The sequence below is a fragment of the Oxyura jamaicensis genome, chromosome 5 (genome assembly GCF_011077185.1).
Source record: "Oxyura jamaicensis isolate SHBP4307 breed ruddy duck chromosome 5, BPBGC_Ojam_1.0, whole genome shotgun sequence".
In the NCBI taxonomy this organism is placed as follows: domain Eukaryota; kingdom Metazoa; phylum Chordata; class Aves; order Anseriformes; family Anatidae; genus Oxyura; species Oxyura jamaicensis.
The window spans coordinates 21715454-21740419 of record NC_048897.1 but is presented as its reverse complement, the minus strand read 5'-3'; the positions used below and the strand labels follow the sequence as shown (position 1 = coordinate 21740419).

At 45.4% G+C, this 24966-nt stretch overlaps 1 protein-coding gene across 3 annotated transcripts in view; it reads left to right on the top strand.

Annotated features, from left to right (window-relative positions):
• Positions 1 to 24966, top strand: part of MAPKBP1 (mitogen-activated protein kinase binding protein 1) — a 94726-nt gene that overhangs the window by 10602 nt on the left and 59158 nt on the right. For all 3 annotated transcript variants that reach the window (XM_035328625.1, XM_035328626.1, XM_035328624.1), the window contains exon 2: positions 14849 to 14940. In XM_035328625.1, the coding sequence (XP_035184516.1) occupies positions 14849 to 14940 (92 nt within the window). The remainder of the gene's footprint in view (positions 1 to 14848; positions 14941 to 24966) is intronic.

The following is a 24966-nucleotide window of genomic DNA, read 5'->3' as shown; positions in this document are numbered from 1 at the left end:
TAATTATTATTATCGTTATTTTTATTTTCCTAACCCAGCTTGTGTTTCTGCCCTGGTAGAGTGTTCTGGGCACGGTCAGACAGCCAAGCTGACAGCGTTTATGGGACATTCTTTCCAATTGCTGTGCTCTAAACACATGTACACCAGCATTGAGTTACTTCTGCCTGGAAATGAGCCACAGAGCTATATATAAAATGTATTTGAACTGTGGCAGTAATGTTGTTGGTATAAATAGGAGAAAAGGGTAGCACCAGGGCTTCCCTTCCCTAAAGCTGGCTCGGGAGGAGTTCCCTTTGCTCCATCTCAGGCGAAAAAAATGGGGAAGGAGGCTGAAAGCAACAGGAAAATGTCACGGGGCTAGGTTTCAGGGAAGAGCATGAAGCATGAGAAACATGGGTCTGGAGCACTGGGCTCCTCCTTGGTGGCTGCCCAGCTCTTCTCTCTTGTGGTGGGTTGCATATCAGAAATCCCTTAGGCTTTGGTGTGTGGTGACCTGATCCCCCAGGGCCACAGGGTTGTTCTGTGACAGTCTCTTGCGTTCTTGTGACTCCAAAACTAGTGCTGAGTTTTCTGTAACTCTTTCTGGCAGACATCTCCCTTCTCTTGCTGTTGGAGAAATGGTCTGGGCGCATGTGGGGCTTCTGTTTGCCGTGGTCGTTGCGTTGTGACATGTTGTAAGGGACAGCATGTTGAAGTGATGTCACTTTCACAGGTGCACCAGGATGCTGCTGTTGTCTTTTGAACCTTGTGAAGTGTGCTTGGGACTTTTCCCAGGCAGCATTTGTAAGCGAAGCAACTTCTGCAATTTCAAAGTACTTGCCTGGTTCTTCGTACAAAATCAGTTGGTGGAAGTCTTTGCTCAGTCAGCGGGGCTGCCTGTGCCACTATCTGCGGTGTTTTCTGTCAGTAATAGATTGTTATCTCACCCAAAAGAAATGTAGGAAGTGACCTCTATAGAAATAGCAGAAAGTGCTGATAAGCCCTGAGCAGCGGGTTTTAGTCTTTGCTCATGGCTGGTGTTAATTCCATCTTTCAAGTGTAAGTGCTTGTTTGTCTTGGGCTAATTTGTAAACTGATCCTTCCATAATGCTGTCTTTTAAGTCCTTTATTGTAGATATCAAGCCTGTGATGGTCTAAGGAGATAAGAGAAACAAGCTTTGCAGCTAGAAGTCAAGTCATTTCTTAAAACAACTGATACAGAAGAAGAGAAGCAAGACGGTGGACGTGGATATGTTTTCAGGGTGTAGTACTCTGCGAACAAGTCTCTACATTCAATCTGTTCTGCTGTGCTGCATTTTTTTTTTTTAAACTCAGAATCACCAGCTGCATTCTTACAACTCCGAGAGATGCTCAGCCCCCATTTCATCCTACCCCTCTTTTCTGCCCAGCGATGGGAGCTGCAGCCTGGCTCCACAGAGGGGGCTCAGCTCCTGAGCAGGGGGGAGAGCGAAGCCCCTCTCCAACTGTAGCCTGCTACCTCGTTGCAGTGCACCCAGCAAGGAATGGGGAGAAGCTGCACAGAAACTTTATAGCTGTCTTTTTTTTTTCTTTTTTTTTTCTCTGCAGGCCATGAGCCTTCAGTTTGAGCAGGGTTAGCATAGACAGAGTGGCTCACTACAGATGATAATCAAGGGGGATGTTCTGACTCTAAGCATTGCTTTGCTGTTGGATCTTTCTGCCTGTCCTTCAAGTGCTCATCTGCTTCCTATTACCCTCAGACAAACATACTTAGGTTCAAACATACTGTAGTTCAGGTATTTCTGAGCTACGTGTGTCACTCAATATTATTTCTTGCAAAAGACAAGCGCTGCTAAGTGCTTCTGAGTAGGTAAATTCATCTAAAACTTTTGAGTGGAAAATCATGAATCAGGAGCGTTCTTTGCTAAGACTGGAGTTCAATAAACTCTTTTTTCATGTTCTGCTTTTTATGGCAGAAAATTTTGCTAAGAACTAAACATATAAAAACAGAAGTACTCTGTGCAGCGTTTGAGAAACAGGAGTTGGTTGTGTGCCTAGATCTGTGGCTTTCTGAATTTCTAGACAAGGACTGTAAAGAAATGGTGGTATTTTTAATGGTTTGTTTTCCAGAAGTATGGCAGGAGCTAGGTGGCAACACAAACAAAGCGGGTTTTAAGCCTGTGGATAAAAATTGCTTCCTCTGAGTGTCGTTTCACTTCCTCAGTTCTCACATTTGATAATGCTACCAGCTACACATGCTCGTAGGCATCTAGTATAGGATAAAGGAGACCTGCTTTGCCAATGTTATTTCTCATGCTTCTGGGTTTTCTGCACCGAGATGGCAGCCTGCTCCCTTTTTCTTTTTGTTTGGTCACCTTTAACCCCTCAAACAAGTGAGCTTGTGTTGGACTGCTGTGCCTCTCATTTACAGGCTTGGTTTCATTCAGGCAAGGAAACTGACCAGGCACTTGGGGAAAACCACAGGCAGAAGTGATTTGAGGGCAAAGTATGTAGGAAAGGCAAAGTGTACTGAACAAATGATTTAATATGTTTGTTTAGGATTGCTTTCTAGTTATCTTTATAACTTCTGCTCTCTCTGTGCACAAGGGAGAGTGAGGATAGGATGGTGTTTCTTGCTGCTAAATTGCAGGGGAAGTTATTCCAACCTTTTGGGTGTTGGGTCTCGTCCATAAAATCTGCAACAAATTTTATTCTTTGGGAAGGACAAACCCAAGTTCTATGTCTGAGATAGGTGTGACTCAGTGACGGTTGCCTCTCCTGTAGCACCAGCTTGCGTCTCTGAAGCAGAAAGCTGGCCCTGTGGTGGTGCTCTGAGGGCAATTGGTACGGTGGGAACCTGAAGCTTCACCAACAGGGTGCTCCTCTGCAGCCCTGCCTGAGCAGTTCCCCATAGCGGATTGGTCCTGGGCTCAAAAATTGTATTTCCTAAAGCATGTGAAAAGCATGCAGAACCAAGTGGGCCCTGCAGTGAAACAGTTCCTTAAGTGCCTCCTACCGATTTTTACATCTGTCATCGCTCTTACTTGCTTGTTCCTGGGGTATTTCTCCAAAGGCCTTCAGAGGCAGGTTGGTTCTTCAGTGTTGAGGCAGGTGAGACCAGAGGGAGCACGTGGGGTTTGCAGGAGATATCTGTGAGGTGGCTGAGCAGCAGGTGCAGTAACAAGGTCGCTGTACAACTGACCGCTGGAGACCTTTCCAGCTGTGCTGGGAAGGGAGGTGGTGGCATCGGGCTTGTTGAGGAACCGATAGAAATCCGTGCTCGTGCTGCTCTCTTCAGTTTGTTTTCTCAGCCTTCAGCACGTGTTCATACATATTGCTTCTCCTGGAGGACATTGTCTTCTTTCTGGCTGGCAGGAGAAATCTCTTGGGTGCTCAGTAGGCACGTTGACTGGCGGATGCAAAGAGCTCCTTAATTCTAGGGTGCACAAAGGGCAGCTGATGATAAAGGCCCTTGTGTAAGAGGCTTATTCCTCAGGGCAGGGAGAGGGCAGCGAGTGGAGGAAGGGATTGCAGAGAGCTGGGCAGCGAGTGGTGGCAGGGGGAGCTTGGGTGTCTGCTGCTGTGTATCCAATTGGTCTGGGGGAAAAATAATCTCTTATGTTCCTTCGATTCAGTTTTAAGCATTCATTAAAATTCTTGTCCCTGGCATGAAGCAGGAGTGAGATACAGTAGTGGTGCAGCCTGGTCCAAGCAGTAGATAGCTGCTGGAATCTGGGAGGGAGGTAAGGTTTTTCCCAGCTCTGCCACTTGATAATGGTCATGTAATAAACAAGACATTTAACCTCAGACTGTGTGTGTTTTTCCATCCAGCCCTCTTATATCTGTTTATAGATTGCAAGCTGTGTGAGGGTACATGTTGCTACCTGCTGTGAGCATAGGAGGCCTTCGTGTTCACTGGGACGCTGTCTGTATGGTAAATACCATGTACTCCTGTTGTATTTATTTCAACCTCAGCATCTTTTAAATTACATTATTTTTTTAGTATAATTTAAATCAGCTTACAACAAAACCATTTTCTAATCTCCTGAGCAAGTAAGTATTTACTTTCCCCCTTAGAGACACCGCAGTCTTAGGAAGATGTGCGTGGGAGGACAAGGTGTCTGGTCCTGCAGTCATTCAGGTGCTACGGCAGGAGCTTTCAGGTGCGGTGAGAGGCGAGCTCTCTGACCTCGTGTGGAGGACATGGATATCTGCTCTGGGCAAGGTATTGGGGCATAAAAAGGTCAGGCTTTTGTGTACAGAGAATCTCTTTAAGTCTTTCCCAGGGACTTAAGTGCTGCTTAAAGCTGTCCCCTTCTCCAGAAGACCTGCAAAGTCGTCTTTGTGCCAATGAGGGCTGGGTGGATACAGACCAGGTTCAGAGTACCAAGTCAGAAATGACAGTGGGCAACTTTTTAGACAGAACTCCTGTGTAAATCAGTGATGAAGGACATAAATAAATTGATTTGGTATGGGGTGTTACGAGTGAGTAAAGAAATCACAAATGAATTGTGAGTGTCACTTCAGGCAAGCTGATTAAAATGCTTTCCTTCACTCTATTTAGTTCTGTCTTGTAAGTTCCTACTCTTGTGGGAGCGAGCTCCACCACCGAGTTTCCCCCCACCACCCCTACAGCCTTGGACAAACAGTACACTGATCCATTTAAACCAAAAGTAAGTGCCAGTGAGAAGAAATGAAGGAAGTCGGGGACAGGAACCTCAGCGTGGTACTTTTCTTACATCGCTTTCCTGCTCTGCTTTCACTCGGCAGGGTTAACTGTGAGGAAGGCTTTCTGAGCCCTCTCTTTCAGTGTATCTGTCCCGTATCCATGTTTAGTTTGAATGTATGTGTTGTTTATAGAGTTCAGCACGAGGTGATTTAGGACTGAGCTCCGCACCACGGCGGTATCAGCATTAGAAACGCTATGTTACGGCCCGTGTGTTTAGCTTCTCTGGAGTCGGGAGGTATGCGAAGCTGCCGCAGTTTCCTTGGAGCGGGTGCCTGTACCCACAGCGAGGCCGTGGGCTTTGAGCTCCTGGCTGCTCGTGTTGAGCAGCCCAGCTCGGGGCCGGGGGGAGGGACTTTGGCAGAGCCGTAGCAGGAGGACTCCTGCCAGCTCTTGCCCGCATCCCTGTTTGGTTCTTTCCTCATTCTGGTGTCTCGCTTCTCGTGAGTGCTAAAGCCTGTGCGAAATGGAGGGGAAAATGACTGTGGAGAGAGCCTTTCCTATCTGGGAAGTGATGATTAACGATGATAAACGGTGACCCTTACGCTTGGAGAACCGTTTGTTCCTGCTTGATTTCAAACCCTTATATGAGTAACTGAAACGTTGCCCAAGGGAGCTGTATTTAAACTTTTTTTTTTTTTTCAACTTCTCCTCACTGAGGCACTTTCTTTGCCTATATTCAGGCCCTGCGTGTGGATTTGGAGGAGACCAACATATAACACTGCCACACAGTCAGAAGTGCCTTTCTTTGATCTCCACTGCTGGGACAGGCTGGAGCATTGCAAGTCCTTGCTTGTACTTAATCCTCTTACAGATATTTCTCCATGCTGGGGAAGGTGAATTGGTTCATTTTTCTACTATGAAGGAAAAATCACTGGACAAATCGCCTATGTGGGAGGGCAAAATTCCCCCCTACATCAAGTATGCTATTTTATCTGCTCTCTTTGCTGTATGAAGAAGTAACGCACGTTTGCAAATTGGAAAAAAATCTGTTCCTTGTAAAGAAGTGATCCTGTACAAGTCCAGGTCCCAAGAACTTGAGGAATGGCTTACTTGAAGCCTGCCCACACAGGACGCATCTCTCTGTTTCCCATAGGACTTGCCTACCCGTGGAGCTGGCCAGATTGACTCCATGTGTAGACACTTAGTCTGGAATAAATCAGGATTGACTCTTTATGTACCAGCAAACCTGTAGCCTGTTTGATGTTGCTTTCTCTTTTTTAAAACATGCATTCTCCACACGGTTTTCCGTTGCATCAGCAAAAAGAATTCCTCACACCAAAGTCCAAATAGCGTCATCACAACTTTGACGATGGTGGGTGATTTGCACACACTCCACACCTTGTTCTTTCATCACATTTGTATCTCTGAAGCTGGGGTATTCTGAAGGTTTTGTGAACTGTCAGGAAAGTCTGAGTCGGCTTTTATGGTGAGGATGGTGCCTGAATGGGAGAAGTTGCCCCTTTGTGTGTCTCTAGCCAGGGTTGGTAAGGTTACATGTGCCTTTCCTCATCCCTGCAATATTGAAATAAATTGAACTTTGTTGTGAGCGTGGCAATAGGAAGGCAAAACTGAGGGATCAAGCTAGCGTTAAGTAAAGAAACAGAAGACAATTATTTAATGATAGCTAGGTCATGCTGCAGAAACTGGAAGAAAATTAATCGTGTGTGTATCCTCTTTTGCAGGACACAGGGGTGCTTGCACGTGTGTTGCTGTCTGTTCTGAGCTCCCTCGCTATGGCTGCTGGTGGAGGTGCTTTTAACAGCGTTCCACCCACTTCCCCAGGGCTATGCAACAGCATGTATGGCCTCCCCAGCACTGCCTTACTCCAGGTGCATGAAGAAGAAGGCAGAGTGCAGATTCAGCACGTAGCCCCCGACAGCTGGGGCTGACGGGTCAGGAATGCAGTCCTGACAGCTGGAATTGGGCTGAAAGCAGCCAGCACAGTGGGGAGGCCAGGAGGGGAGAGCAGGCAAGAGAGTGTGCAGAGAGATGGACAAACGCGCACACGCTGTGTGCAGGCACGTGTAGAAAGACAACCCGCAGGGACCCTGGGTTGCTCACGTTCCCTTTCTTCTACCTCCATCACCATTTTGTTCCTTATTCTCTCAACTGGATCATTTCTAACAAATGTGCGTGCACGCCTCTGCGCAACCATTGTAGTGCCACCAGGCAGAGCTGCTGGAACTGAGGCTCAGCATTTCTATGAGAAACCCACCTCCGCTTTTATGCAGGTTCACCCATGTAATATTTCATGTAACTCAGTGATTCAAAACCTTCTGGCGAGTCAGTTTCTACCCTTGCCACTCTTAGGCCAAGTCATAATTTGTGTTGTGGAAGATCATTCCCTGTTGTCCTCAAAGTGAGTATTTGGGATATCAAAATTTCCTAGAAATGGCAACTACTTGTTATAGGCGATGATGTTCTGGTGTTTTTTTTTTTTCTCTTAAATTAAAATACGAGAACTTGTTGAGTGGTCAGATGTAGCTCTGAATCTGTTCACCTTATGGAGGCTGCTTTAAGGTGCTTCCAGCCTATGCTCAACTTGAAGCGTTGCAGCAGGTCAGGGTGGCAGATTGCATGAAATCTGTCTGATGGTCTTGGAATAGTTCCTAGAAGGTCATTTAGGCAATGGTATGAGCCTGCAGTAGTGGCCATGAGCAAGGCTTGTGAGACCTAATGCAAGAGACGTGGAGACTGGTCTGCCAAGGCAGAGGCGTCCGGAATTGGTCGTGTGTTGGAGCTTGTCTTACTGCTGTTGCTTTTGCAGGTGGAATATTTTCAGTCTTCAGGCTTGCCAAGACAATACTGTTTGCTAGCACTGGATGCCGAGGGACAGAAGGCTCAGGCTGGAGAGGACAGAAAAGCCTTTTTTTAAAAATTATTTTTAAAAAGAATGCGCATATTCTATGCGCACAGACAGAAGTGGGAGAGGGGGCTTGGGTAGGTGAGGGAGAGAAACCAACTGTGGAGCTGGGTGGTTTTATTGTTTGTTCGTTCTTGTAAGTAAAACATCCCCTGCAGTTAATTCCATCCACCCATCTTCAACCCTCCCTCAGCCAGACCGAAAACAAAAACCCCAACTCCCAAAAAACAAACAGGCAGAGGAACCTGGGCCAAAGCCAGACCTTTGCATGTCAAGCTGAAGTGCAAAACGAATATTTCACAGCTGTGGTATAAAGCCCTGAAATGAAGGCTTTACCGTGGAAATGCTGACAGCCCCTTAAGTAGAACAGTATACTGTAATTAGCGTTCTGCGTTTCATGTGCCAAGCAAGGCACGGCAGAGCTAAATGTAAAACTTCAAGCCTTTGTTTTTCCGCAGCAGTAACAGGAGATCAGACAGCGTGTTCAGACAGTAGATTAGAGCCTACAACGTGTGTGCTGGTCCCTGGAGGTTAAACGTGCTTTTTTGTGGTGGGGCTCAGGGGCTGCAGGGAGATGTACGAGCAGGGCCAGCTGTGAGATTTGGCACTCTGTATCCAGTTTCACTTATGTAAGAAATAGACAGCTATTTCTTAAGTGCTGACGCTGACAATGTACAGCTACAATGCATTTTCACGTATCGGGTGCTGGGGTTAGAGCTTTGCTGTGTTGCAGCAGGGAAAATAGGCTGGCGGCTGCGCAGCAGTGCTGAAAATGTTGGGACCGCAATATAGGGAGTTGGATGTGAAAATCACCATGCTGTTGTGAAACTCGGGCCTGATTTTGGAGCTTTTTGTGTTAGTGTATTGCCAGGGCAGAAGAATACTGGGGTCTCAAGCCTAGCCCTAAAAGTGTTCTTCTAGAGGAAAAAGAACAGGTGATTATGCAGCCACTTCTCAGACAACGTGGTAACTGATTACCTGATGGCCACTGCGATGTGCTCGGGAAGGCTTTCCAGAGTAACCCTCGTGGGTTACATACCTCTGGGATTTCTGTGTCCACCACTTTCTCAGGAACCCGTGCTCTTGTACATACATTATTAATATGGCCATGCTCAGTCGGGAGAGGGATGAGGGCAGACAGATGATGCAGTGGATGAGAGAGGAACTCTGATGGATGTTGTCTTTTTGTGCTGACTCAGTGCTATTAGTTAATTAAATGGATTCAGATGTTCACTGTTATGCAAAGGCCCATGGGAGGACTTCTGAAATAGGGTTTGTCTGCATGTGGACATTTATTGAAGGAGCCATTCTGGAGTGAAATGGAATAATTGTGCCACAAGAACTCTCTTTGAAGACGTTCTTCATGAATATATGCTCACAAAGGCATGGATGGGAAGGGGGGAGTTGAAACCAAAGTGTTGATTCAATGATAGATTTCTCTTTCTGTAAAGGAGCAGAGAAGAGAACGGGGGTTACTTTTCCAAGTGCAAAGCATCTGGAGTTCTTATCCATGACTTGGTGGAGCTGGATGACTTCTGGGCTGTTGCCTGTAAGTGGTCTTAAATATCAGAAAGGTAGATCAAGTGTTAGGCATTAATGGGAGAAAAGAACAGAGAACAAAACAGGAGACGGTATTGATCTATCTGTAAACACTTGGCGTGCTCACAGTTGAAAGCTGTAAGTAGTCTTGGTGTTTCCTATCCTGTCTTAGGAAACATAGTGGACTTGAAAAAAGGCTCAAAGAAGGGTATTGGAGCTGACCAGAGATAATGAAGTGGCATTCGGGAGAACCAATGAGTAAGTCAAGACTCTTCTTGGAAGAGACAGCATCGGTCCTTCGGTCCTTGCAAAGTCATGACTGACCTAAAGATGGTAGATGGACTGTTCAGTCTCTCTTCCAGCACAAGAACTAGGGGGCATCAAATAACATTCACAGGAGTCAGGTTTAACACAGGCAGTAAGAGACTGTGGTTCTTGCAGCACATAACAGGCTGGTGAAGTTTCTTTCCAAAAGATGGTGTGAATGCTAAGCTTTTAAAGACACAGTGGGATGACTTCATGGTAGAGAACTCCACTGAAATAGGTTAAAAACTGAGAATAATTCTTAAGTGGGAGATTGACAGGAGGTGTGAGAGACTCAAATTTCCTTTCTCTGCTCTTCATTTTTCTCCATGCATTTGTTTATAATACTGTTCTTTCTAACTTTTTCGCTTATGGCTGCAAATGGAAACAGGAAGCAGTGTCTGATCCAAGATGGCCAACCCATGAAGTCCTGAACAGGCGTGTCTGCTTGCGGGACGTGGTTTTCCCGAGCTGTAGCCTCCTGCCTAATGCTGTAGGCATTTGGGTGTGTGGGCAGCCCTTACAGTGCCACCATTTTTTCTCTCCTCGGTGGCCTTTCTGTGCACCCGAGGGTTGCATGTATCCTCTCAAAGAAGCTTTGTTTCTTTATTTCCATGCTTAAATAAATTGTGTATGTAGAGAACGATGAGGTTTTGGGCCCAGAAGAGGGTGTGTATAGTAGTAGAAGACAGGGAAGCAAGGTCCTTAAGTCAGAAAATTGTACTTTGCTATCAGCAAATGAGTATGGGAAAAAGGGACTGAGATGCTACTGAATTTCTGCTCAGTTTTTTGATTCTGGGCTGGGGAGACTGGGGGGGTAACGGCATCACTCAGCCTACAGGTGAAACCCTGGGAGGGATGCCTGGTGTTAAAAATTGTTTTCTCTTGAAAAGTTTATTTTCATACCTTTTTTTAAGGTGAAGTTGGACTGCAGAACTGTGCTGGTCGGCAAGCAGGCTTGGAGGAGTAGTGGCAGGCTGGCAGCAGGAGCAAAACCGTGTCACTGCAGGGAGAGAGCCTGTGAGCTCTAGATCAGGCAGGCAGTACGCTCGCTGTGACTGGATTGCCCTCTGTGGCATCCATTTGCCTGGAAATGATTACTGTGCTAGATGGGTGTGTTTCAAAGAGCGAGTTAAGAGGCCTGCTACTGCTCTCTAGAAACGTCTGGGTGCTCAGGCCACGGCGTCTGCCTCCCGTGCGCCTTGTGTGGCGTTGCATGTGGATGGTCCCAAAGGGGTGCGAACTACGGGAAAGAAGAGAGTGTGCAGGGAGGGGAAGAGCGGGACGGGGAACACCGAGCTGATTCTTAAAGGATTTCTGTGTTGTCCTTGTAGCATGTGGAAACAATTGCTTGTGGTTAGTCTTTCAAGTTCCCCAAAACAGCAGGAAGAGCTCAAACAAGTAAGAAACTCACGCTCGGAGAGTTGGAAGCAGCTGCTCAAGTGTCTTGTTTCCTGAAAAGACAAGCAAAACTGGCAGGGGCTAATTTAGACCAGTCTTTTTGAAAGGATTATCTGTACCTCAGCAGGAAGGCAGAGACGGCATGGCTCTGCCACACAGGTGTGTGTGGGCTTCCACTTATGCTGTGAGGGACCATGTCTGAGGGAAACAACAGCTGCTCTCAGATGTGCCCTGAGATCCAGCGGGGACTGCACTGCCGCAAGGCTTCTCCTTCCCTACCGGGAGGCCTGGCTGTATTGAATACCTGCTGGTAGCTGCAGATCAGGGCTCTACTTGTCTGATCCTACCAGAGGTAGAGGGGCTGTAGGAGCTCTCTGATGTTTGGATCTGAACCGGAAGGAATGGAGTAAGTGATCTGCTTAGGCACAAAAAAAAATATTTGCCCATTTGTGCAACTCTGAGCAGCTGAATTTAGATTTGTCTGTAAAATGGACGAACATCAGGTTTTGCAGGACAGGTGTTTGCTCCACACCTGAAGTTCTGTTTTCTGTTCTTCGTGACTAAGAGTGTGTATTGAGACTCCAGATTTGAAAAAGTTGACCTTAAAGAAATGGAGACGAGGTGGTCAATAAGTAGATAATTTCAATGCAAAGTGAACTCCAGAAGCATGTTGCGTGTGGTTCAGTTCAATAACACTTGCAAATCACTTAGAGAACTGTGAAAGTGCCAAATACTATTAACACAGGCCTCAGGATGAAGTAACAAATGTGGTTAGCCAGCCACCTTTCTGGGCCTTTAATTTAGGGGCACAAAATTACAGGTTTTGTCTTGCAATTGTTTCCTGGCTCGGGCAAGGGCGATGAGGTGGCCCTCTTATTGGATGGGATGACCTGAGCAAGCAGGGACACATCTGATGATTGTGGGCAGCAAAATGGCCCAATGTGGGAGCTATTGGTAGCAAACACACCCATTTCCCCCGTCTGCAGTGGGACCCTCCAGTCCTGTGGTTAGCTCAGATCACACTTGGAAAGAGGTCAGGGAATTTCGTTCTGCCTGGGACATGCTGAAGAATCACCTGGTGACTTATAGGAATGGCAGTGGCTGTGTGGGATTGGGAGACTGTGCTTGCTACGTGACGAAGTGAGTTCCTACCTCATTTTGACATAACTCCACAAGTGGGGTAATGTCAGACTTGCATTGGCAAGTTTACCCTTTGCTGACAATTCTTAATTTGAGATTTGGAGGTAAATGTTGGTGTACCCCCTGTCCTAATTAACTGTACTAATTATTTCTTTGTTTTGGCTGGCAAATCAGGAGGAATCAGGTTTATACTTCATTGTTACCTATTACTTTTTTTCTCCCTGAATTTTTATTTATTCTTCTGCCAAGTTTTGCGACACGTGACTAACTCTTTCCCTTATGTCAACTAGTCTGGAGGCTGATCATGTAGATAAAACTGTGGTGCCTTCGGGACAGAGAGGTGGGAGTAGAGCTCACAAGTTTCATAAGACCCACTTTTAAATGTGTTCATCCTACTCTTAGAGGCATGTTGTTTTTAATACCTAAGGATTATTACTACACGTGCTGAGGTATTGTAAGAGCATCTATTGGACATGGCACACAGGGTTGCCTTTCAGACTGCTTGCTTGGCTTTCTGGAGAGGCAATTGCTCTGTCAGCGCTGGTGTGAGAGAAATGCCAGCAAGGGAAGGGGTTGCTGGGACAAGTGGGATGAGGGAGGAAGGAACTGTCCCCTCCCTTGGGAGCAGGAAGCTGTGAGATCAGCTCAGCTGCAGCATAAGGTGGCACTGGGGGTGTTGAGTGTGTGTCCTGGCAGAGGAAAAATAAACCTGTTGGAGAAAGTAGGTTGCTGAACTGCTGCTGAGTGCTATTAGCTGCATAGCCAAGGTCAGGTAGCGCCTTTTAGGACAGTTGCAGTTACAGCCAGCCTGAGCTACAGCCTTTGCTGAGCAGCGTGAGCACAGCATTGCTAAATTTGCTGTTTGCTGACAGCATCAACTAATTGGTGCCTTATCTAGATGGGAGCACTTGAATGGCACGTATCTCTTCCACTTCCTCCTTCGCTGTCAAGTACGTGGTTTCTATGGGAATTTAAACATCTCTTAGTGTGATAGGTTGGGAACTGACAGTATGAGCTGGAATCTCAGCAAATTCTGCCTTCTGTGAACTTAGGAAGCTACTTGAACAATGAATGTGTTGAAACAAACCTGGAAGAGTAGATATCCTACTGGCCTGCTTTTCTCCTTTCGCCCCTTTTTAAGGAACATTAAACTCAAACAAAACTATTACCTTGCTTTACTGGAGAACTTGTAAATGGATTTTTAATTGTATGTTCTAATGCTAAGCAAAAATCCAGTGGAATTTTACAAAAGCTGTGGTTCCAGAGATGCACATTTTGCGAGGAAAGGAGGTAATTTGGTGTTTTCTCACACTATCTGAAAGTATCTGGGGTATGTCATTACTAAAAGGGAAAAGAAAAGACTGAGCCGCTCTGGAGAGTGGGATGTGAAATGTTGCACTTTCCGTGTCACTGGTTTGAAGCCAGCCCAAACCAGAAGTCATTGAAGCACAGATGGCTTGTTTTAAGTGAGCTGGTGGCGCCTCGGCCCTGCTTGACCTGTTGAAGCAGGGTGGCTCCACGTGGGGTTGCTTTTGTCACCTTCTCCAGTAACCTGAGCTATGGGCTCAGTGAGACCTCCTTTCTTCACCCTACAGCTGAACTCTTCAGGGCTGGTAAGCTGCGTTGTCAGGGCAGTGTGGGGAAGCCTGCCCTGCCCCTACCTTTTTTGCTCCATGTTGGTGTAAATGCAAGATGCTGGTCTGCAGGGCAGCCATTAATGATTGTAGTAATTATTACAATAGGGACTTCTTATGCCGCGTCCATGCCTTAAGGCCTTAACCAAATATAACTTAGATGATGATAATTAAAAACAGAAGGCTGTGACCCAGTAAAATCCATGAATTTGGCAGAGACAGCAGTTCTGAGGAGGAATGTATGCATAAAATATATAATAAATAAAATCAAGCTGTGCAAATGTAAAGGAAAGAGAATACTTTTGTGTCTGTCAGAACAATCCCAAAGCTGAAAATTGCTTTTTGCTCAGAGGCTGAGTCCTTTCATGTCACAGACCAGACTTTGTGCAGTGTAATCTCGCTGCAGCCTTTTGCTTTGGGAGAGTGCTGAGTTCTGATGCTTGCTCTGCCAGTGTGCTCCCTGAAATGTCTTATTCCTCCCCCCGCCCCCCACTTTTGTTTTTGCTATTCCTGGCTTCTTGCCGCAGAGGCCTGACTCTGAATTTCTGCCTTGCAAGTAGCTCTTCCCAGTTGCATTTCATTTCTTCCTTTGAAATAGTTGGGATTTTTGCTCAGGAGGAAAGCAAGCGTTTTGGATTGCTGTCTCTTCAGTGGGCCATTGGTATATGGGCTTGTGAACCCGACAATGTGAGCTATTCTGTCTCTTGAGATTCCTGGGGAGGGATGTGTTTGTCCAGTGGATGTAGTTTCTAGTTCAAGCACTGTGGGAAAAAATGACTCTTCAGCTCCTAGGAATATGGGACTGGGACCACACTGGACCACCTACCACTGGGTGGAGGAGATAAAGACAGTGGAGCAACCTGGAAAAGATGTCCAGGAAGATAACTGTGGAGAAAGTGGTTTTCTGCTCGTGCTGGGAGAATGGGAATTGCAGAGCAGTGAATGTGCACCCCAGCTTCTCACTCTGTACTCATTGCTGCGTGCAGTCCTCTGCAATATTTGGCAAAGTTCTGGTACAGACACAGTAATCGGTGGATTGATAACTCCTTCTCTGTACCCCTGCAGTATTTTACTGTGCCTATGTTGAAGACAGAGGAGGGTTAAACACTTGTTCTGTGCCTTGGTGCTTGTCAGTGAATTTATAGGTGCTCTGAATTTCTGGGAGCTACCATCTTCTCAGTGCCATTATAAAGTGCCACACCATCAACGTCCGCTTATGGGTCCGTTTGAACTACACTCGTATCTCACGATATTTCTTGTTTTCTTTTTCACATGCACTAGGTGACCTTGGAGAAGGTGTTGGGGATAACTGTGTCGGGAGGCAGAGGATTAGCCTGCGACCCCAGAACTGGCCTCGTTGCTTATCCAGCAGGGTGAGTCACAAACCACATTCTTCAAAGCGAAGATTAACCAGGACTGATAAATCAGCATAAAGATCCAGGGTGTTTCCAGCATGGCCTTCGACGGGGAGACTATTTACCATTCTTTAGTCTCTTAGCACAGGAGAATGATGAGCATCAGCACTGCTAGTGTAATTAGCAAGGGAGAAGGACTGCATTTTACCTGATGAGTTTTAATGGTATCCCATTTATGGAATCCCTTTCCCACCTCTTGCTCTAAGCTAGGTATTAAATACATTGTGGGCTTTTTAACTATGCTCTGTAGTATGCTGACCTTGCACATAACTCAGTGGGATGCTCAAGCCAGTGAGTACCTAATGGAGCAGGTGATGCTTTCAGTGAATTGACAAAAGCCTTCTTGTACAAGCCCTACAATTTAGAACTTGCTATGTTTCTCATCCAAATGTGGAGAAAGATCTCAGGCTGACAGCCCCTTGCATGTGTGTTCTCTGGAGTGCAACCCATCTATCAACTGTGGTCCAAGTGCTAGTAGAGATATCTAGATAGAGACACTGATGGACAGCAAAAGAGATGCCTAGAGTGAGATAGCTGAGGGCTGGGGAGGTTGCTTTGTTAGTTGCATGTTTAGCAAAATTGGAGACATCCTGGGTCAGATTCTGATCTTGCTGAAGGTGGAGCTCACTCAGAGAGCATATGCCCATGGAGGAGCAGAGCATGTCAGAGTTGCTGGTCTGTGGAATGGGATTCATCTGAAAGAAGGTAGCACCTGGAAAAAATTGTAAAAGCACTGTGAGAGAGGCAGGTTGGTGTCTCAGAGTACCCTCTTTTTGAAAAAGCAAGGGAGAGAAAAAATGTTTTCAGTACAATATTTACCCTGCCGGTGGAGGCACGGCTATTGAGATGGGAGGTGACTATGACTTAGATGAGAAGACACAGTACTGCAGTGGAAATAGATTGGGTAGACAAAAGAGTGACCTTTCAGGAAAAGTCTTCGCTGCCCAATGTGGCGTCATGTGGAGGTGTTCCTGCTGGCACTAAACTGGATTGCTGGAGTCCATATGAGCTTGTCTCTTCCTCTGAGCTAGTTTATTCTGCTGGTCAGCAAGCTACAGGAGAAGAGAGAGGGTGGTATGGCCACTGCCAAATGGCATTGCATAGGCATACTCTTACATATGAAAGCTGGAATTAGAAGAAGTGAACTTCCACAAGAATTATGGATGATGTTTTCAATCACCCAAGAAAGAAGCTAGCTACACTTGAGGATTCTGTATATCCTGCTGAAGTAAGAGGCGGGAGTTGATAAAACTTGCTAGATATTTTCACCCTTCCTGGCCAGTATCCTAGTTCACAGGATCATTGTGGTTGGAAGTGACCTCTTGAGATCATCTCAGCCAAGCCCCTGCTCAAGGAGGGTCACCTAGAGCAGCTTGTCCAGCACCATGTCCAGGCAGCTCTTGAATATCTCCTCAGATGATTCAACCATAACCTCTCTGGGCGGGTTGTTTCCAGTGTTGGTTATTTACACAGTGGACTTATTTTTTTCTTGTTTTCAAATATAATTTAATGTATTTTCACTTCTGCCTGTTGTCTCTTGTTCCCTGCATGGGCACTATTGAGGAAAGGCTACCTCTTCTTCAGTCTCATCTGATGCTTTTACACATTGAGCCTTATTCTTCAGGCTGAACAGTCACCTCTTATATAAAAGGTGCTCCAATCCCACAGTTATCCTTGTGGCCCTATGCTGGACTTTTTCCAAGAAGTCTGGATTTTTTCTGTATGGGAGAGCCCAGAACTGGACACGTACCTCAGATTTGGACTCGCCAGTGTTGAATAAAGGGGAAGGATCTCCTCCCTCTATCTGCTTGCAGTGTTTTTCCTAGAGCAGCAGAAGCTTTTTGTTGGCCTTCTTTGTCACGAGGGTGCATTGCTGTCTCATGATAAGCTTGTTGTTCCCCAGGACCCCAAAGTACTTTTCTTCAGAGCTGCCTTGCACCCAGTTGGCCTCCAGCATGTACTGGTGCCTGAAGTTATTCCTCCTTATGTGCAGGACTTGGTGTTTCCTTTTGTTGAACTTCATAAGGTTCCTGTTGGCTCAATTCTCCAGCCTGTCCAGGTTGCTTGGAATGGCAGCACAGCCATTTGGCATCAGCCACTCCTCCTGATTTTGTATCAGCTGTGAACTTGCTGAGGGTGCACTCTGCCCTGTCCTCCAGGTCATTAATAAGGAGATGAAACAGTAAGGGCCCCAGGAGCAACTCCTGGGGTATACCTCTAGGGATTTGCCCTGACTGGACTTGGTGCTGCTGATCACAACCTTCTGGGCCTGGACGTTCCTCCAGTTTTCAGTCCACCTCACTGTGTACTTACCTAGCCTGTACTTTGTCAGCTTGTCTCTAATAACGTTATGAGAGACAGTGTAAAAGGCCTTATTAAAGTTCAGGTAAACAATGTCCACTACTCCCCACTCACATGCCAAGTCAGTCACCTCACTGTAGAAGGTTATCACATTGGTTAAGCATGCATGATTTTCCCTTCATATATCCATATTAACTACTCTTTATCATGTTCTTGTCCTTCATGTGGTTGTAAATGGTTTCCAAGATCAGTTGTCCCATCACCTTCAAAGAGATGGAGGCAAGGCTGACCTGCCTGTAGTTTCCGACATCTTACTTGAAGATGGGAATGAAATTGGCCTTCTTCCTTCTTCCAGTATTCAGGAACCTCTCCCAGTTTCCATGACCTTTCAAAGACAATTGAGAGTGGCCTTGCAATGCCATCAGCCAGTGGTCCTAACTATGGATAGGCCTTTTGATTGTTATGCCAAAGCCTTTCAAGAACCAAAGATAGTGAGGCTGCAGTCTTGGCTGGGTAAGATTCATCTGGTCAAAGGAACTTCTAAGCTGGGGTGACTACAGAATGTCCTGCTTGCCCTGTTCTCTTCTGCCCAGTGCATGCACTCCTTTGTCAGGAGCCTTTGGGAGCAAGGTTTCTGTTCCTTGTTAACACTCATTAGCTATGATGAGGGGAGCCATGTCAGCATTTGAGCTGTATCAACAGTAAAGCCAAAGAGTTTCCAAAGGACCCTCACATTGACTTCTGAGAGAGTCCTGAAGGTAAATGCAGCTGAACAAACCACAGTTTGATTGCTTTCTCCTAGTTTTTCTGCAGTGTATTGAGACGGATTTCACTAGTTGAGTCTTACAAGGCCCTTTTTTTTTTTCTTCTCTTACCATGGTGTGTGTGTGAGGTTCTTTGTTCTTAAAGCATTTTGTATAGTTAAACTAAAGACATTTTGAGTTCTGCATGTGTGCTTGACAGCATCCTTTATGCTTGAAGTCTTCAGAGACATGCAGATATATTCCAGTGTATTGCCTCTTCCTCTGAATCTTTTCTGACACTGAATATGTTCACACTTGATAATGAAAAGGAGAGAGAAGAAAGTAAGTGCGGTAAAATGAAATGTTTTGGACTCTTGGATAGCTGAAGATAAAAGAGTTTTATTAACAGTGATCTCTTATGAGCTGGTGCATGCCAAACACGAATGTAATCAAGCTTGAGGACACCTGGGGATTCTTTTGGATAATTAAAAGGCTATGTGATGCCTTAGGGCTTTACAGAGGGATTCTTGTTCACACTTGGTGGTGGTAGCACCTCTTGGCCTGGGCAGGAAACCTATGGAATATGCCAGACATTTGGTAAGAATTTGGTGACTTTTATGAGTTGCTGCTTTTGTGCCACAGCTAGCCTGTTTTGTGATGTCAGTGTGATTTGCTACAGTCAAGGCGATTTCCTTTCGCTTATTTAACCTAGAAGTCAACGTGAGAGAGGTATGGCTGCAGACCTTACAAGCTGATGCAGGTTCAGTTTGTTACATTTTCTCCCTTTCCATTCTTATTTCTAGTGAATTTATCTCACCTGGGTGATTTGCAGGAATCCTGGTGTTACTAGTTATTGGCTTTATTTATTTTAGTTCCTATTTGTTTGAATTTACTGGACACTGAAACTTCTTACATGAAGCTGATTTTACAGGCTGAGTAGGGTTTGTGAACTGTCCGTGCAACTTGGTCATTGTTAGCTGTGCTCCAGGTGCTCCAGTGATTTCCTCAGCCCTCTGCTCATCTACTGAGGTTTTGTAATCCTGACATGCAGAAGCTTTGCTCCTCCAATCTGTCGTACCCCCAAAAGGTGAATTTACGTAACATTTCTATTTTCCGAAGAACTCTTTCAACATGCCTAGGTTCATTTGACTGAGATCAAAACAGTTGCCACAGGCATCCTGACTTATCCAAACCAGGCATATAAATGCTTGTTTGAATGAGGACTCGTGTATTACAAGCTTGTCTTAAGCAATTTTTAAAAAATACATTGCTTTCCTAGATTTTCCTGGTGTTTTTGAATCTCCTGAAAGTAGCAGTTCCCAATGCAACCTGAGCTCATTCCAGCTCTGCATTGCTGCCAAAGAGCTGAATGTTACTTTATTCCTTTATTTTCCTTGTCACTGGCTTTTGAGCCTTTTATCCTTTCTCTTCTTTGACTCTAATGAGGCTTTCACTTCTCCAGTGGCAGCTTTGCTGCTCTGGTATTGTTTTAGTGTGATGCTTGTGTTATAGGGAGCTTTTTTTTTTTCTTCATGCCTGCCAGAAAGGCTAAAGGCAGAGAGTGCTCCAGATATTTTAGGCCACCACTTTCATATAAGGCTGTTGTCTTGGGAGACAAGACAACATACAAGAGAAAATTACCTCCTCCCCTAAGGTCTTACATCTGCTGCCCATGCTTGCCTGTTCTTATGCTGACAAGTATAATAAACCCAAAGTTGCCTAATTTGATCTCTGGTAGGGTTATGCAGCGAGTGACAAACAGCTTTGTGGGAGGAGTGAGGGGGACAGAAATGTGTTGAATATTTTTATTTCTTGTGGCAGGCCTGGTGCTCTGTACATTTTTTTTCTTCAGTTTGTTTTCCACTTCACCTTTTCTCTCTCCTTCTTTCATTTTGGTTTATTCTTTCTTTCTTTCTTTTTTCCCCCCAGTAGCTAGTTGAGGTTCTGTTTCCTAGAAACAAGAATGGAAACAAAGCTTAGAAAATCCTCTGAGGTTACTGATGACTAGCATTAAAAAAGGGGGAAGAAAAAACAAACCTTTCGAAAGGGGAAAATATCCATTTAAATTCCATACCAGCTACTTAAATAGCTTGAGTCAGCTTATATGTTTTTTTGGGGGTGTGTTTGTTGTTTTTTGAGCCTTGTAGGCTGGTGTGGCTGATTTATTTTGCTTCTCTTTATTCCTCTTTCCTTGGCTCGCAGTTGGTCATGACAGCTGGTTGAGAACCTTGTATTCATGTGAGATACCTGCCTGCCAGGGAGAACAGCCCGTGCTTTTTCCCCTGTACAAGCAGGAAAGTAGTGCTTTGTGCTGTTCAGCGTACAGTGTCTAACAAACACTCTCATGTTCTGGCCGGCTTAGGCCTCTCTCTAGCTCTGCTCATCAATTCCCAGCTATTCTGATAGAAATATTTTTCTTTTCACATTAGTCTTCCTGCTGGGGAAGTCTGTTTTTGATACAGAGTGCATGTAATGAGTTGATGAGCTTCAACCTTCATCTCTGCCATGGCTCTTTACAAGCTACAACTCTAAAGCCACATGCGAGTTTAATACAGTCGCTCCTGTCTGAGACAGCGAGCTCAGTTTCTTTGGGTTTCTCTCAGAATCAGCTGTTGCCAGTACAGATGAAGCCCCCTGGCTAGCTCTGTGCATGTGCAGTATGTTTTCTTTACATGGGAATCGGACACCCCCATGTTCTGTAACCATTTCCTAATTTACCCTTGTTTGCAAATGGGAAGAGGGGACAATAAAAGAAGGAGCTAAATGATCAAACTTAAGATGAAGATAGTAAGTCTCTTCTGCCACTGTTTGCCACGAGATCTTGTCTGAGAGCTAGACTTCTTGCTTCAGCTTTATCGCCTTGAGTTTTTTAAGATGGGACAAGTAATACCCAGATGTGAGTACTGGTATGATGTGTTCACAATCAGAAAGCTGCACAGCTGTCTGAGTCAGATTTTGTTTTATTGCTACTGTTCCCTGCATGTTGGACACCAGGGCAGCAGCCTCTCCTGTGCCAACCTGTGCTGCAGCAGCATCGAGCCACCATCTCTTGTTCGCATTTCACTTTGTTTCCCTCTGCTCCACCCCTCATCCCCGGTGGACTCGCAGTATCGAGTGGAAGCCTGTTGAACTCCGTCAGCCCTCCTGAGTCATAACACCCCTGCTCCCGGTCCACGGATCCAAGGAGGTGAATGCCAGGTCCTGCAGCAGCAGGGAAGTGACAATGGTCTGTGTCACAGCAAAGGGAGGAAGGGGAGGAGCACAGCAGGAAATGAGTGAATCGGTTTTAATCTGCCCAGGAGTCTGCTTAGCATGTGTGGAGCTCTCACATAACCGAGTGGTAAATCCCACTGGAAGCTGATGAGTGAGGACTTTATTTATTTATTTTCCAGAAGTGGTTGTTGGTTTGCTCCCAAACATTTCTTTCCAATTCCAGTAGACAAGCTGTAAGGCTAAGTGGTTTCCAGATATCCACATGTGGAGCCTCTTGGAATGTCTTACTCATCATTTTCCATCCTTATATAATTTATTATGTTGTGCAGTAATCAGTTTAGAAGAATTTTCCTTACCTTAAGCTGCATAAAACCCACAATGAAAGAGTAACGTTAAAGATAGACATTGCGTAACGTTACAAGGCATGATGAAGATTCTGCCTTGCTCTTCCTTTTCTCTGTAAAGTGGAAATGTTTTGACACCTTGCGTACTGGAACAAATTGTGAGGGGCAGATCTAGTAGAGGACTGCTGGTGACGAAGTTCTGTTTTGAGTTGGGATCTTTTCAAGACTTACAAACATTGTGGCCAGGTTAGAATTGGTGGCTACATGGAACAATGAAACCCTAAAGTGACAAGCATTCCTGTCTTACTTCAGAGCATTTTTTGTTCTTAACTTTGCTTGGATGCCACAATAGTGGTGGGCTGTAGAAAGCTAGAGGTGCACAGAAGGAATCCACTTCTTCATGGACCCTTTATACCTCTTCATATGTCTGCAGTTTGTGCAGGTACAGCTCTTCACTCATTTTTCCCTAGTATAAATGGTAATGCCATTGGACCCTATCCCTTGGGTAGGTACAGGGACACTGAGATGCTTGAACTACTGGATGGCCAGTAGATAAATGCAATTCTGCTGGTGTTGGCTCCTTCAATTTTACTTCACTCAGACTTCTGAAGAATTTCTGAGCTGCCTTTGTACGTTCACTTCTAAAGGATGATCCTGCAGTATTGTAAAGATTGTAGAAACCTACCCTAAAACAAGCAGAAGTCTGTAGTTCAAGGCAGATTTAATCTGCTTTTGCTAGGCAGCTTATTTTGTCCTTTTAAAAATGGTACAGTCATCTTCCAAGGGTTAGACCTTTTTCTTCCTCCCTGTTTCCCAGGAATCTGTGCTGTTGTTAATGCACTTCTGTGAGGACACTGTGGTTGCATGTGCCATCTGGGGAGACTTTCCAGCTGGCACAGTTGTGCTTGTGGACCCAGCGAGGAAGATAAGAAAATCCCCTTTGTTTAGATTGTTAAAAATAACTTGAACTGAAGAGCTGTGACTGCAGCTGGGTTTGAGTTGGGCCTTTACAACCAAACAACACAATTTTTTTCTGTGCCAAAAGTGAATACCATGAGGTTTCAGTGTCCTGAAAGCATCCAAAAAGTAGGCAAACCCATTCCTCCCTCCCTTCTCCAGTAATAGCAGACCCTTGAGAGTGATGAAACAGGGATACAGTTTACCTCTTAAATCTTTCTATAGTAATTACCCCTTGGAGAGAAAGGGTATTTCTCTGGAGTACCATACAGTAGCCTAGCCAGTTACCACGAGCTGGATCACTATTCTGTCACTTGCACCAAAAAGCCAGCTGTTAGAGCCTAAGGACAAACAGAGCTGAAATGTGACACTGTCCCAGTTACTATTCGAGGCTCTGGCAGCAGTAGTTCTGGTATGGCATCCTCCCTCAAGCTGCCAGGTACCAACATGCCTGCTTATCCCTGTCCTTGCACAGAAGCCATGTGCTACAAATCTTTTATTCCAAAGTGTTCCCTTTGCACATCGACTCTGCTCCCATCCTGTCTGGGTGAGCCTGTGCTTATCTGTGTTTACATGCTTCCTCCTTTCTGCCAGGCACCAGCAAGGGCTTGCAGTGTGCAGCTGTGCTCAGCGCAGCGTACATCCATGCTGCTACATTCCTATGTGGCTGCAGGAACCCCCGAAGTGCTGAGAGAGCAGCAATCTGCCCTTCTTCTTGCAGTGCTTCCAGTGGGAGGAACCTCCCTGCTGACCGGTGATGGCCACGCTCACCAGGTTCGGGGTCTCAACAGCTGAAGTCTGGTGACTCTTGGTAGCAGAGGTTTCACCAACCACGCACAAACAATCCAAACCAACACTCTAAGAGCCCTAATAGGAAGTCTTCACCTGTTAGGGTTGCCAGATGGTTTTGGTGTTTAGACTGAATATAGGTTTTATTTTTGAAAGAATATTCCAGTTGTAATGAAACTCTTTGGGATATGTTTCTCCTTCATTCACCATCAATTCTCTGGGGAGGGAGTGAATGAGCAGGAGCAGCCACCTTTTCCCTGAATAAATTGTTTGTGAACAGTTCCTTGCCCCTGGTAGGCAACCCTGCTTTAAGCTGAGACAGTAACTCTCTTAATTCCTTCTTCTCTTCCCTGCCTTGAAAATTAGAGGTTGGGAGCAGGAAAATATTGTTTTGTATTTAGGATGAAAGGGAGAGTTTGTTTGAAAGACATTAACACTTTTTCTGAAAAAGTCTGCAGTAGAGAAGAGGCAGACAATTTTCTTCATTCTACAGTCTGCTCTTTTTGGTCTGCCATGGGGCTGGTTAGTAGACAAAATCTCTTTAAATCTCTTTGTGTTTTCCAGCTTGCACCTTTTTCTAAAAATAAAAGTAACTTTTTTTTTTCCTCCTTTACAGAGCTGTAGGTAATAGGAGTGGGGTATTAAATAGATAACTAAAAGGTGGTGTACTGTACAACAGTCCTTGTCCTTGATAGCTCGCTCAGATGTGCTTCTCCCAACATCACATGAGAGAACATGAGAGCGTTTTTACTTGCCATTTCTTTCATTATTAAAAAACTAAAAAAAATCACAGTGTGATTGTGCTCTCACGTCCAGTGATGGAAATCCTACTTTTTTTTTTCTGTGCATGATGCTGTGGTAGTGATACCCGCCTAAATAAAGGTGGGTAGCGTGGGTAGGGTGAGTCTGGTTGGGGAACTTCAGCCCCATGCCTGTGTCGGGCGGCCAGAAGTGTTAGCTGAGCCCTGAAGAAAGTTTATGTTAGAGTATGGGTTCTGGCTGCTGCCAAAAATGCCAGTGATGAAGAAAGTGGGAGAAGGGAAGTGGGAACACTTTTATCTTTGCATGACTGCTATGAAAATTCTTGTGACAAAGAAAAAGCACTTAACTGCCCTTGAAGCTTTCCTGTGCTGGATTCCAGAGGCTGCGAGCAGGGAAGGTAGGGCAGCGTGGAGGAGTCCTGAGGGTTTGCTGCTGTGCAGGCTACCTGACAAACCATATCAAGGAGAACTATATAATACATGCTTGTTCCTGCATCCATCTTAGACCCAGGGTAAATATTACTGTCCCCTCAGCATGAGTGTTACCGTGCCTGTCAGAGCAGCTACAACAGCTGTTCTTTTCATGATTTTAATAGTTATATCTGACTTCAGCCTCCCTTACTTATCAACAGAAACATTGATTATCCTCACTCTTTCACCGTGTACCAAAATGTGCCAATTACATTTGAATTTTAAAGTGGGAGGCAAGCTACACATTAATCCCCTGTAGATAGCTGGTTTGTTACTTTGTGCTTTGATCTCATTAACCAAGCAATCCCATAGTGAGGGTCATTCACAGTTTAGGCACAAAGAATTTGCAGTGAGAGAACAAACATGCCTGCTTTATTTAAGAACAGCGCTCTACACTCTGGTAGA